The 11,979-nt window shown below is 50.7% G+C and overlaps 1 protein-coding gene across 1 annotated transcript; it reads right to left on the reverse strand.

The window, feature by feature from the left end:
* Positions 1 to 2,981: 2,981 nt before the first annotated feature.
* Positions 2,982 to 10,523, reverse strand: LOC124020601 (pyruvate dehydrogenase phosphatase regulatory subunit, mitochondrial-like). Its single transcript, XM_046335840.1, has 4 exons — positions 10,381 to 10,523; positions 7,273 to 7,560; positions 4,755 to 4,888; positions 2,982 to 3,113 (listed from the first exon to the last, which is right to left on the reverse strand). Exons 2-4 carry the CDS (start codon positions 7,545 to 7,547, stop codon positions 3,052 to 3,054), a joined length of 471 nt encoding a protein of 156 aa, XP_046191796.1. The 5' UTR covers positions 7,548 to 7,560; positions 10,381 to 10,523; the 3' UTR covers positions 2,982 to 3,051.
* Positions 10,524 to 11,979: the final 1,456 nt, after the last annotated feature.

Genomic DNA, 11,979 nt, shown 5'->3' on the forward strand with positions numbered 1-11,979 from the left:
GGTCTACAATTATTTTATCTGAGGTCTTGGCTGATTTCTTTTGATTTTCCCATGATGTCAAGCAAAGAGGCACTGAGTTTGAAGGTAGGCCTTGAAATACATCCACAGGTTCACCTCCAATTGACTCAAATGATGTCAATTAGCCTATCAGAAGCTTCTAAAGCCATGACCTCATTTTCTGGAATTTTCCAAGCTGTTTAAAGGCAGTCAATTTAGTGTATATAAACTTCTGACCCAAGGGAATTGTGATATAATTCACTGTAAGTGAAATAATCTGTCTGAAAACAATTGTTGTAAAATCTACTTGTGTCATGCATAAAGTAGATGTCCTAACCGACTTGCCAAAAATATAGTTGGTTAACAAGACATTTGTGGAGTGGTTGAAAAACGAGTTTTAATGACTCCAACCTAAGTGTAACTTCCAACTTCAAAATGTACATGTATTCATGTAGAAAGGTACAATGTGATCAAACATGACAAACACTATCAATAGTTCATCGTTCGTTTGATTGGAGTAGCATGATGTCAAATTAGCCAAAGAGGTGCCCCCTGGGCACCGACTAACTCACTCTGCTTGACATGCCACACCCTGGCCCCTTAGCAGGCCACACCTTGGCAGGCCACACCTTGGCAGGCCACACCCTGGCAGGCCACACCCTGGCAGGCCACACCCTGGCAGGCCACACCCTGGCAGGCCCCCTGGCAGGCCACACCCTGGCCCCTTAGCAGGCCACACCCTGGCAGGCCACACCCTGGCAGGCCACACCCTGGCAGGCCACACCCTGGCAGGCCACACCTGGGCCACCCCTGGCAGGCCACACCCTGGCAGGCCACACTTGGGCCCCTGGCAGACCACACCCTGGCAGGCCACACCTGGGCCCTTGGCAGGCCACACCTTGGCAGGCCACACCCTGGCAGGCCACACCCTGGCAGGCCACACCTTGGCAGGCCACACCTTGGCAGGCCACACCCTGGCAGGCCACACCCTGGCAGGCCACACCCTGGCAGGCCACACCTTGGCAGGCCACACCTTGGCAGGCCACACCTTGGCAGGCCACACCTTGGCAGGCCACACCTTGGCAGGCCACACCCTGGCAGGCCACACCTTGGCAGGCCACACTTGACCTTGGCAGGCCACACCTTGGCAGGCCACACCTTGGCAGGCCACACCTTGGCAGGCCACACCTTGGCAGGCCACACCTTGGCAGGCCACACCTTGACCCTTGGCAGGCCACACCTTGGCAGGCCACAACTTGGACCTTCCCTCCAGAAGCCTTGCTTTCTGGCTTCATTACATTCTAACTGATGGTGAGAAACCACATGGTTGTAACTTTCTATTGAAACCTCCACTACAGATAGGCTTGCAGGATTTTTCCTAAAACTCTGTTTTTCCAGAAATCCCAGTTGGAAAATTCCCCCAAATCAGGATGGAACAAGCAGGAAATCTGGAATCATCCAATCAGGATTTCTGGAAAACCTGGGAATTTTTGGTTTGCAAGCCGAACAATAGTCCATCCTTGGTTTTACTGTCTCACCGTGTCCGGCTGCTGCTGTGGCGAGGGCGTGGTTGACGTCAGGAGGTGACACCACGGCATCCCCGGCAGGTGGAGCGCCCCCACCAGGTCATGAATATTCACCAGGGGGTGGAGCTTGGACACCTCTTTGGGTTTGATCACGTTACAGGGGATCCCCATCACACTGAGGAGGGAGGAGAGAGAGGAGGGAGGAGAGAGGGGAGAGAGAGAGGAGGGAGGAGAGAGAGGGGAGAGAGAGGGGAGGGAGGAGAGAGGGAGAGAGAGGGAGAGAGGAGAGAGAGGAGGGAGAGGGAGAGGGAGAGAGGGGAGAGGAGGAGAGAGGGGAGAGAGAGGGAGGGGGAGGGGGAGAGGGAGGAGAGAGGGGAGAGAGAGGGAGGGAGGGAGGGAGGGAGGAGAGGGAGGGAGAGAGGGGAGAGGGGAGGAGGGAGAGGGAGAGGGAGAGGGGGGGAGGGGAGAGAGGGAGAGGGAGGGAGAGGGAGGGAGAGAGGGAGGAGAGAGGGAAGAGGAGGGAGGGGAGGGAGGAGAGAGGGAGAGAGAGAGGAGGGAGGAGAGGGAGGGAGGAGAGAGGGAAGAGGGGAGAGGAGGGGAGGGAGGAGAGAGGGGAGAGAGAGGGGAGGGAGGAGAGAGGGAAGAGGGGAGGAGGAGAGAGGGGAGGGAGGGGAGAGAGGGGAAGAGGGGAGGGGAGGAGAGAGGGGAGGGGAGAGGGGAGGGAGGAGAGAGGGAGGAGAGAGGGGAGAGGGGAGGGAGGGGAGAGAGGGAGGGAGGGAGGAGAGAGGGGAGAGAGGGGAGGGAGGAGAGGGAGGGGGAGAGGGAGGGGAGAGGGGAGGGAGAGAGGGGGAGGGAGGGAGAGAGGGAGGGAGAGAGGGGAGAGGGGAGGGGAGGAGGGAGAGAGAGGGGGGAGAGGAGGGGAGGGAGGGAGGAGAGGGAGGGGAGGGAGGAGGAGAGGGAGGGAGGAGGAGAGAGGGGGGAGAGGGAGGGAGAGGGAGGGAGAGAGGAGAGAGGAGGGAGAGACTGGAGGAAAGAGAGGAGATTCAGACCAGAGGAGGAGGGAGGGAGAGAGGAGAGAGAGAGAGGAGCTAGAGAGAGGAGGAGAGAGAGGGAGGAGGGAGACTGGAGGAGAGAGAGGAGAGAGCTATAATTCAGACCAGAGGAGAGACCGGGGAGGAGGGGGGAGAGAGGGAGAGGAGAGAGGTTAGGGAGAGACTGGACCGGAAAGAGAGTACTGAGCTATAATTCAGACCAGAGGATAGGGTCAGTAACCTGGAGACTCTGAACCGGAGAGAGAGTGCTGAGCTATAATTCAGACCAGAGGAGAGACCGGGTCATCTGGGAGAGACTATACAAGACTAAATACCACTGGTAAATCTTGTTTATACAAGACTAAATACCTGGTAAATCTGGTAAATGGAAGAGAGTACTGAGCTATAATTCAGACCAGAGGAGAGACCGGGTCAGGGAGGGAGGGAAGAGAAAGGCGGTTAGGGAGGGACTTACTTCAGCCTGGATGCCAGGCGCTTCACTGGGAGAGGAAACGGTCCTGATTCTGGGCCAGACATAGAGAGCCTGTTTTCACGTAACCTGGAACAAACACACACACACACACATATTAGGACTGCCAAGTCATGAGTCATCTCGTTTTAAACCACACAAGGCAACGCCCTAAATACTCTCTGGATGTTCCACAAGACTAAATACCACTGGTAAACAAGACTAAATACCACTGGTAAATCTGTTGTTCCACAAGACTAAATACCACTGGTAAATCTGTTGTTCCACAAGACTAAATACCACTGGTAAATCTGTAAATCTGTTTATACAAGACTAAATACCACTGGTAAATCTGTGTTTATACAAGACTAAATACCACTGGTAAATCTGTTGTTCCACAAGACTAAATACCACTGGTAAATCTGTTGTTCCACAAGACTAAATACCACTGGTAAATCTGTTGTTCCACAAGACTAAATACCACTGGTAAATCTGTTTGTTCTGGTAAATCACAAGACTAAATACCACTGGTAAATCTGTTGTTCCACAAGACTAAATACCACTGGTAAATCTGTTGTTTATCAAGACTAAATACAAGACTAAATACCACTGGTAAATCTGTTGTTCCACAAGACTAAATACCACTGGTAAATCTGTTGTTTATAAACAAGACTAAATACCACTGGTAAATCTGTGTTTATACAAGACTAAATACCACTGGTAAATCTGTGTTTAAATACCACTGGTAAAGACTAAATACCACTGGTAAATCTGTTGTTCCACAAGACTAAATACCACTGGTAAATCTGTTGTTTCCACAAGACTAAATACCACTGGTAAATCTGTTGTTCCACAAGAATAAATACCACTGGTAAATCTGTTGTTAAACAAGACTAAATACCACTGGTAAATCTGTGTTTATACAAGACTAAATACCACTGGTAAATCTGTTGTTCCACAAGACTAAATACCACTGGTAAATCTGTGTTTATACAAGACTAAATACCACTGGTAAATCTGTTGTTCCACAAGACTAAATACCACTGGTAAATCTGTTGTTCCACAAGACTAAATACCACTGGTAAATCTGTTGTTCCACAAGACTAAATACCACTGGTAAATCTGTTGTTCCACAAGACTAAATACCACTGGTAAATCTGTGTTTATACAAGACTAAATACCACAAGACTAAATACTGGTAAATCTGTTGGTACCACTGGTAAATCTGTTTGACTAAATACCACTGGTAAATCTGTTGTTCCAAGACTAAATACCACTGGTAAATCTGTTGTTCCACAAGACTAAATACCACTGGTAAATCTGTGTTTATACAAGACTAAATACCACTGGTAAATCTGTTGTTCCACAAGACTAAATACCCCTGGTAAGTTAGTACAAATGGAGTGGAACTCAGGCTAGAGTCATACTGTAGGCATGTTAGTACAAATGGAGTGGAACTCAGGCTAGAGTCATACTGTAGGCATGTTAGTACAAATAGAGTGCAACTCAGGCTAGAGTCATACTGTAGGCATGTTAGTACAAATGGAGAGGAACTCAGGCTAGAGTCATACTGTAGGCATGCTAGTACAAATGGAGCAGAACTCAGGCTAGAGTCATACTGTAGGCATGTTAGTACAAATGGAGAGGAACTCAGGCTAGAGTCATACTGTAGGCATGTTAGTACAAATGGAGTGGAACTCAGGCTAGTCATAGTGTAGAAGTCCATCCCACCTGTCTTGACCCCAGTCTCCTCCTCCAGGTGTTCATACAGGGAGTTGGAGTAGTCAGCCATTTTACACTCAATAGAGATGGGCTTGGCCACGCTGACGATCCCAGCACACAGCCTGGTGGTGCCAGCACCCAGCCTAGCACACAGAGAGATGAGGTCAACATGGTTAGGTACAGCACCCAGCCTAGCACACAGAGAGATGACAACAACATGGTTAGGTACAGCACCCAGCCTAACACACAGAGAGATGAGGACAACATGGTTAGGTACAGCACCCAGCCTAGCACACAGAGAGATGAGGACACCATGGTTAGGTACAGCACCCAGCCTACCACACAGAGAGATGAGGACAACATGGTTAGGTACAGCACCTAGCCTAGCACACAGAGAGATGAGGACAACATGGTTAGGTACAGCACCTAGCCTAGCACACAGAGAGATGAGGTCAACATGGTTCGGTACAGCACCCAGCCTAGAACACAGAGAGATGACAACAACATGGTTAGGTACAGCACCCAGCCTAACACACAGAGAGATGACAACAACATGGTTAGGTACAGCACCTAGCACACAGAGAGATGAGGTCAACATGGTTAGGTACAGCACCTAGCCTAACACACAGAGAGATGACAACAACATGGTTAGGTACAGCACCTAGCCTAGCACACAGCCTAACACACAGAGAGATGACAACAACATGGTTAGGTACAGCACCTAGCCTAGCACACAGAGAGATGAGGACAACATGGTTAGGTACAGCACCTAGCCTAGCACACAGAGAGATGAGGACAACATGGTTAGGTACAGCACCTAGCCTAGCACACAGCCTAACACCCAGCCTAACACCCAGCCTGGTGGTACCAGCACCCAGCCTAACACCCAGCCTAACACCCAGCCTGGTGGTACCAGCACCCAGCCTAACACCCAGCCTGGTGGTGCCAACACCCAGCCTAACACCCAGCCTAACACCCAGCCTAACACCCAGCCTGGTGGTACTAGCACCCAGCCTAACACCCAGCCTGGTGGTACCAGCACCCAGCCTAACACCCAGCCTGGTGGTACCAGCACCCAGCCTAACGGTACCAGCACCCAGCCTAACACCCAGCCTAACACCCAGCCTAACACCCAGCCTAACACCCAGCCTAACACCCAGCCTAACACCCAGCCTGGTGGTACCAGCACCCAGCCTGGTGGTACCAGCACCCAGCCTAACACCCAGCCTAACACCCAGCCTAACACCCAGCCTAACACCCAGCCTAACACCCAGCCTAACACCCAGCCTGGTGGTACCAGCACCCAGCCTGGTGGTACCAGCACCCAGCCTGGTGGTACCAGAACCCAGCCTAACACCCAGCCTGGTGGTACCAGCACCCAGCCTAACACCCAGCCTGGTGGTACCAGCACCCAGCCTAACACCCAGCCTGGTGGTACCAGAACCCAGCCTAACACCCAGCCTGGTGGTACCAGAACCCAGCCTAACACCCAGCCTGGTGGTACCAGCACCCAGCCTAACACCCAGCCTGGTGGTACCAGCACCCAGCCTAACACCCAGCCTGGTGGTACCAGCACCCAGCCTAACACCCAGCCTGGTGGTACCAACACCCAGCCTAACACCCAGCCTGGTGGTACCAGCACCCAGCCTAACACCCAGCCTGGTGGTGCCAACACCCAGCCTAACACCCAGCCTTACACCCAGCCTAACACCCAGCCTGGTGGTACCAGCACCCAGCCTAACACCCAGCCTGGTGGTGCCAACACCCAGCCTAACACCCAGCCTAACACCCAGCCTAACACCCAGCCTAACACCCAGCCTAACACCCAGCCTTACACCCAGCCTTACACCCAGCCTGGTGGTACCAGCACCCAGCCTGGTGGTACCAGCACCCAGCCTGGTGGTACCAGCACCCAGCCTGGTGGTACCAGAACCCAGCCTAACACCCAGCCTGGTGGTACCAGCACCCAGCCTAACACCCAGCCTGGTGGTACCAGCACCCAGCCTAACACCCAGCCTGGTGGTACCAGAACCCAGCCTAACACCCAGCCTGGTGGTACCAGCACCCAGCCTAACACCCAGCCTGGTGGTACCAGCACCCAGCCTAACACCCAGCCTGGTGGTACCAGCACCCAGCCTAACACCCAGCCTGGTGGTACCAACACCCAGCCTAACACCCAGCCTGGTGGTACCAGCACCCAGCCTAACACCCAGCCTGGTGGTGCCAACACCCAGCCTAACACCCAGCAGGATCCACACACAGAGGACCACAACCCAGCAGGGTGAGTAATGAGAAATAAGACATAAGACCATGGTTCCTTGTGATTTCTAGATGTTATCATTGATTACAGAAGGTTTGTAGGCTAGTCCATGTTTTCACTGTGTTGGTCTCCCATCCCCTGACAAGCCCAGTAAAACAATGAACTCATGAAATCATAATATATTGTCCACCTACCACAGATAAAGTGTTCTGGAAACATGCACCCCCCCCCTCTTGTAAACAGACCACATAATTTAGCCTCTCCTACCTTCCCTGCTCCAATAGTACTATCTCAGTCCAGCCCAGCTTGGCCAGGTGATAGGCCACAGACGTCCCTACGATGCCCCCTCCACAGATCACCACCCGGGCCTGGCTGGGCAGGGGGATGGGCTGCGTGGTCTCTACAGCCGAGGCCAGTCTCCGAGGGGAGCTCCAGATACCCCTAGGCCTGGTCCCCGGAGCCCAGCATCCTGCATGGGACAGCAGCCTAGGGAGCAGGGCAGGGGACAGAGCCCTGGAGCTCCATACACAGCTGCAGTGCATGGCTTGGAGGAACCTGGAGGATCAGAACACAACAGGCCTGGAGGATCAGAACACAACAGGAGGATCAGAACACAACAGGAGGATCAGAACACAACAGGAGGATCAGAACACAACAGGCCTGGAGGATCAGAACACAACAGGCCTGGAGAATCAGAACACAACAGGCCTGGAGAATCAGAACACAACAGGCCTGGAGAATCAGAACACAACAGGCCTGGAGAATCAGAACACAACAGGCCTGGAGAATCAGAACACAACAGGCCTGGAGGATCAGAACACAACAGGCCAGGAGAATCAGAACACAACAGGCCTGGAGGATCAGAACACAACAGGCCTGGAGGATCAGAACACAACAGGCCTGGAGAATCAGAACACAACAGGCCTGGAGAATCAGAACACAACAGGCCTGGAGAATCAGAACACAACAGGCCTGGAGAATCAGAACACAACAGGCCTGGAGGATCAGAACACAACAGGCCTGGAGGATCAGAACACAACAGGCCTGGAGAATCAGAACACAACAGGAGAATCAGAACACAACAGGCCTGGAGAATCAGAACACAACAGGCCTGGAGAATCAGAACACAACAGGCCTGGAGAATCAGAACACAACAGGCCAGGAGAATCAGAACACAACAGGCCTGGAGAATCAGAACACAACAGGCCTGGAGGATCAGAACACAACAGGCCTGGAGGATCAGAACACAACAGGCCTGGAGAATCAGAACACAACAGGAGAATCAGAACACAACAGGCCAGGAGAATCAGAACACAACAGGCCTGGATAATCAGAACACAACAGGCCAGGAGGATCAGAACACAACAGGCCAGGAGGATCAGAACACAACAGGCCTGGAGAATCAGAACACAACAGGCCTGGAGGATCAGAACACAACAGGATCAGAACACAACAGGATCAGAACACAACAGGATCAGAACACAACAGGCCAGGAGAATCAGAACACAACAGGCCTGGAGAATCAGAACACAACAGGCCTGGAGAATCAGAACACAACAGGATCAGAACACAACAGGATCAGAACACAACAGGATCAGAACACAACAGGCCAGGAGAATCAGAACACAACAGGCCTGGAGAATCAGAACACAACAGGCCTGGAGAATCAGAACACAACAGGCCTGGAGAATCAGAACACAACAGGAGAATCAGAACACAACAGGCCTGGAGAATCAGAACACAACAGGCCTGGAGAATCAGAACACAACAGGCCTGGAGAATCAGAACACAACAGGCCTGGAGAATCAGAACACAACAGGCCTGGAGAATCAGAACACAACAGGCCTGGAGAATCAGAACACAACAGGCCTGGAGAATCAGAACACAACAGGAGAATCAGAACACAACAGGCCTGGAGAATCAGAACACAACAGGCCTGGAGAATCAGAACACAACAGGCCTGGAGAATCAGAACACAACAGGCCTGGAGGATCAGAACACAACAGGCCAGGAGGATCAGAACACAACAGGCCAGGAGAATCAGAACACAACAGGAGGATCAGAACACAACAGGAGGATCAGAACACAACAGGCCTGGAGAATCAGAACACAACAGGCCAGGAGGATCAGAACACAACAGGCCTGGAGAATCAGAACACAACAGGCCTGGAGAATCAGAACACAACAGGCCTGGAGGATCAGAACACAACAGGCCTGGAGGATCAGAACACAACAGGCCTGGAGGATCAGAACACAACAGGCCTGGAGGATCAGAACACAACAGGCCCGGAGAATCAGAACACAACAGGAGAATCAGAACACAACAGGCCTGGAGGATCAGAACACAACAGGCCTGGAGAATCAGAACACAACAGGCCTGGAGAATCAGAACACAACAGGCCTGGAGAATCAGAACACAACAGGCCTGGAGAATCAGAACACAACAGGCCTGGAGAATCAGAACACAACAGGCCTGGAGGATCAGAACACAACAGGCCAGGAGAATCAGAACACAACAGGCCTGGAGAATCAGAACACAACAGGCCTGGAGAATCAGAACACAACAGGCCTGGAGAATCAGAACACAACAGGCCTGGAGAATCAGAACACAACAGGCCAGGAGAATCAGAACACAACAGGCCTGGAGAATCAGAACACAACAGGCCTGGAGAATCAGAACACAACAGGATCAGAACACAACAGGCCTGGAGAATCAGAACACAACAGGCCTGGAGAATCAGAACACAACAGGCCTGGAGAATCAGAACACAACAGGCCTGGAGAATCAGAACACAACAGGCCTGGAGAATCAGAACACAACAGGCCAGGAGAATCAGAACACAACAGGCCTGGAGAATCAGAACACAACAGGCCTGGAGAATCAGAAACACAGGATCAGGCCAGGCCTGGAGAATCAGAACACAACAGGCCTGGAGGATCAGAACACAACAGGCCTGGAGAATCACAACACAACAGGCCTGGAGAATCAGAACACAACAGGCCTGGAGGATCAGAACACAACAGGCCTGGAGGATCAGAACACAACAGGCCTGGAGAATCAGAACACATTAACATGCATGCAGACTTAGGTACTAGGTACCACAGCTAACTTTCGTACTGTCTTTCAAACAAGCTACAGTCAGCTAGCGACCTTTAGCTAACGTTAGTTGATCAGCTGGCTCAATGATAACTTTAACTCCGATCACTTCTTGCTAATGCCAACAGTAAATCTGAAGTTTGCTTGTACTCGACCTTCGCTCCAAGGAGAACAACACCCCGATCCAAACGTCTTTGCATTGGTAATACACTAGCGGCCTTCTGACATTCGTCTAGCTAATGATAATACCAGTTAGCATAATCATGTAGCAAACTCACCGACTCACTCCACTCCAAAAGTAATATAATCTCTATTCGGCTTGAAGCAGATTTCAGTCCTGCGCCTCGATGACAGCAGAATGTTTCAGTCAGACCCTCTTCGGCCAAACTGTTTATTTACACCGCCGTGAAACAGGCAACAAAAACGAACTACTTCCGGGTCGCGGATTTTTTTTGGGAATCCGTCAGAATAAAAGTTCCATCCTGTATACTTGGTAAATTAATAATTATGAAAATTTGTACAATTATTTACAAAAATATAAACGCAACAATTTAAACCGTTTTACTGAGTTACAGTTCATATAAGGAAATCAGTCAATTGAAATAAATTAATTCGACCCTAATCTATGGATTTCACATGAAAACAGACATGCATCTATTGGTCACATATACTCAGTGGTGGCCTGTCAGGTTGAATACACTGGCCTGTCAACCTGTACAACTTCTGTTCAAAACAAGTGGACAAGGTTGAACTGACTTCAGTGAGTTCAAGACAACTGGGGAAAAAAACGAGCTCAAACTGGGAAAATACGCTTTCAATCCAACTCGGGAACTCAGGCCTCTTTCTAGAGCTCCGACCTGAATATCACTGGGAAAATACGCTTTCAATCCAACTCGGGAACTCAGGCCTCTTTCTAGAGCTCCGACCTGAAGATCACTGACGTCATGATTCAACCTTTTATTTAAAAAAAAAATGTTCCCAGTTATCTTGAAAGCACCATAAATCTAGAGAATGCCAGACTTTGATGACAAAATTTGCCCACAAGAAGAACCGCTGTGCCATTATATGCTGCTGCAAAAATGATGTAATATGCCAGGGAGATATGTCCCTTCCCCCTCATACGTTAGCCTACTGTTCTGACTTGGTGGTGCACATGTAGCCTATAGTCTGTTTAGAGAAATGCCATCATCGAGAATTGTAAGAGCTTTCATTGTCTACTCATATGCCCCCTTTATTTATCCTACGGTTCTGACTTGGTGTACAGGGAGAATACTGTAAGAACGGGCCATGTTTTGAATTCAGTCGCTGTACATTTCAAAAGTGCTGAACAAATACTTATACTGACTACGTCCGTCTTAGCTCTGTCATTGTCTTAAACAAAATTACGGATTGCCTCTTATCCGGATGTGAAATGGCTAGCTAGTTAGCGATGGTGCGCGCTAATAGCGTTTCAATCGATGACGTCACTCGCTCTGAGACCATGAAGTAGTGGTTCCCCTCACTCTGCAAGGACTTTTGTGGAGCGATAGCTAACGATGCTTGGAGGGTGACTGTTGATATGTGCAGAGGGTACCTGGTTCACGTCCGGGTCGGGGAGAGGGGACAGACTAAAGTTATACTATTACATCCGCTCATCGTTCCCTTGTACATCTCAATTGTCAGTATTAACCACATTTTGTTTAAGCGAAGCAGCCATATCAGATTGTTTTTGTAAATGGCGGTAAATGAGGCTGAATGAACTGTTTCCCTGCCAGACAAGGCTCCACTGATAGCCAGGTGTAGCAGTGGTAAGGACCCCCTCCACGGTGCTGAAAACAAGGGTCCACTGATAGCCAGATGTAGCAGTGGTAAGGACCCCCTCCACGGTGCTGAAAACA

This window comes from Oncorhynchus gorbuscha, unplaced genomic scaffold (genome assembly GCF_021184085.1).
Source record: "Oncorhynchus gorbuscha isolate QuinsamMale2020 ecotype Even-year unplaced genomic scaffold, OgorEven_v1.0 Un_scaffold_865, whole genome shotgun sequence".
In the NCBI taxonomy this organism is placed as follows: Eukaryota; Metazoa; Chordata; class Actinopteri; order Salmoniformes; family Salmonidae; genus Oncorhynchus; species Oncorhynchus gorbuscha.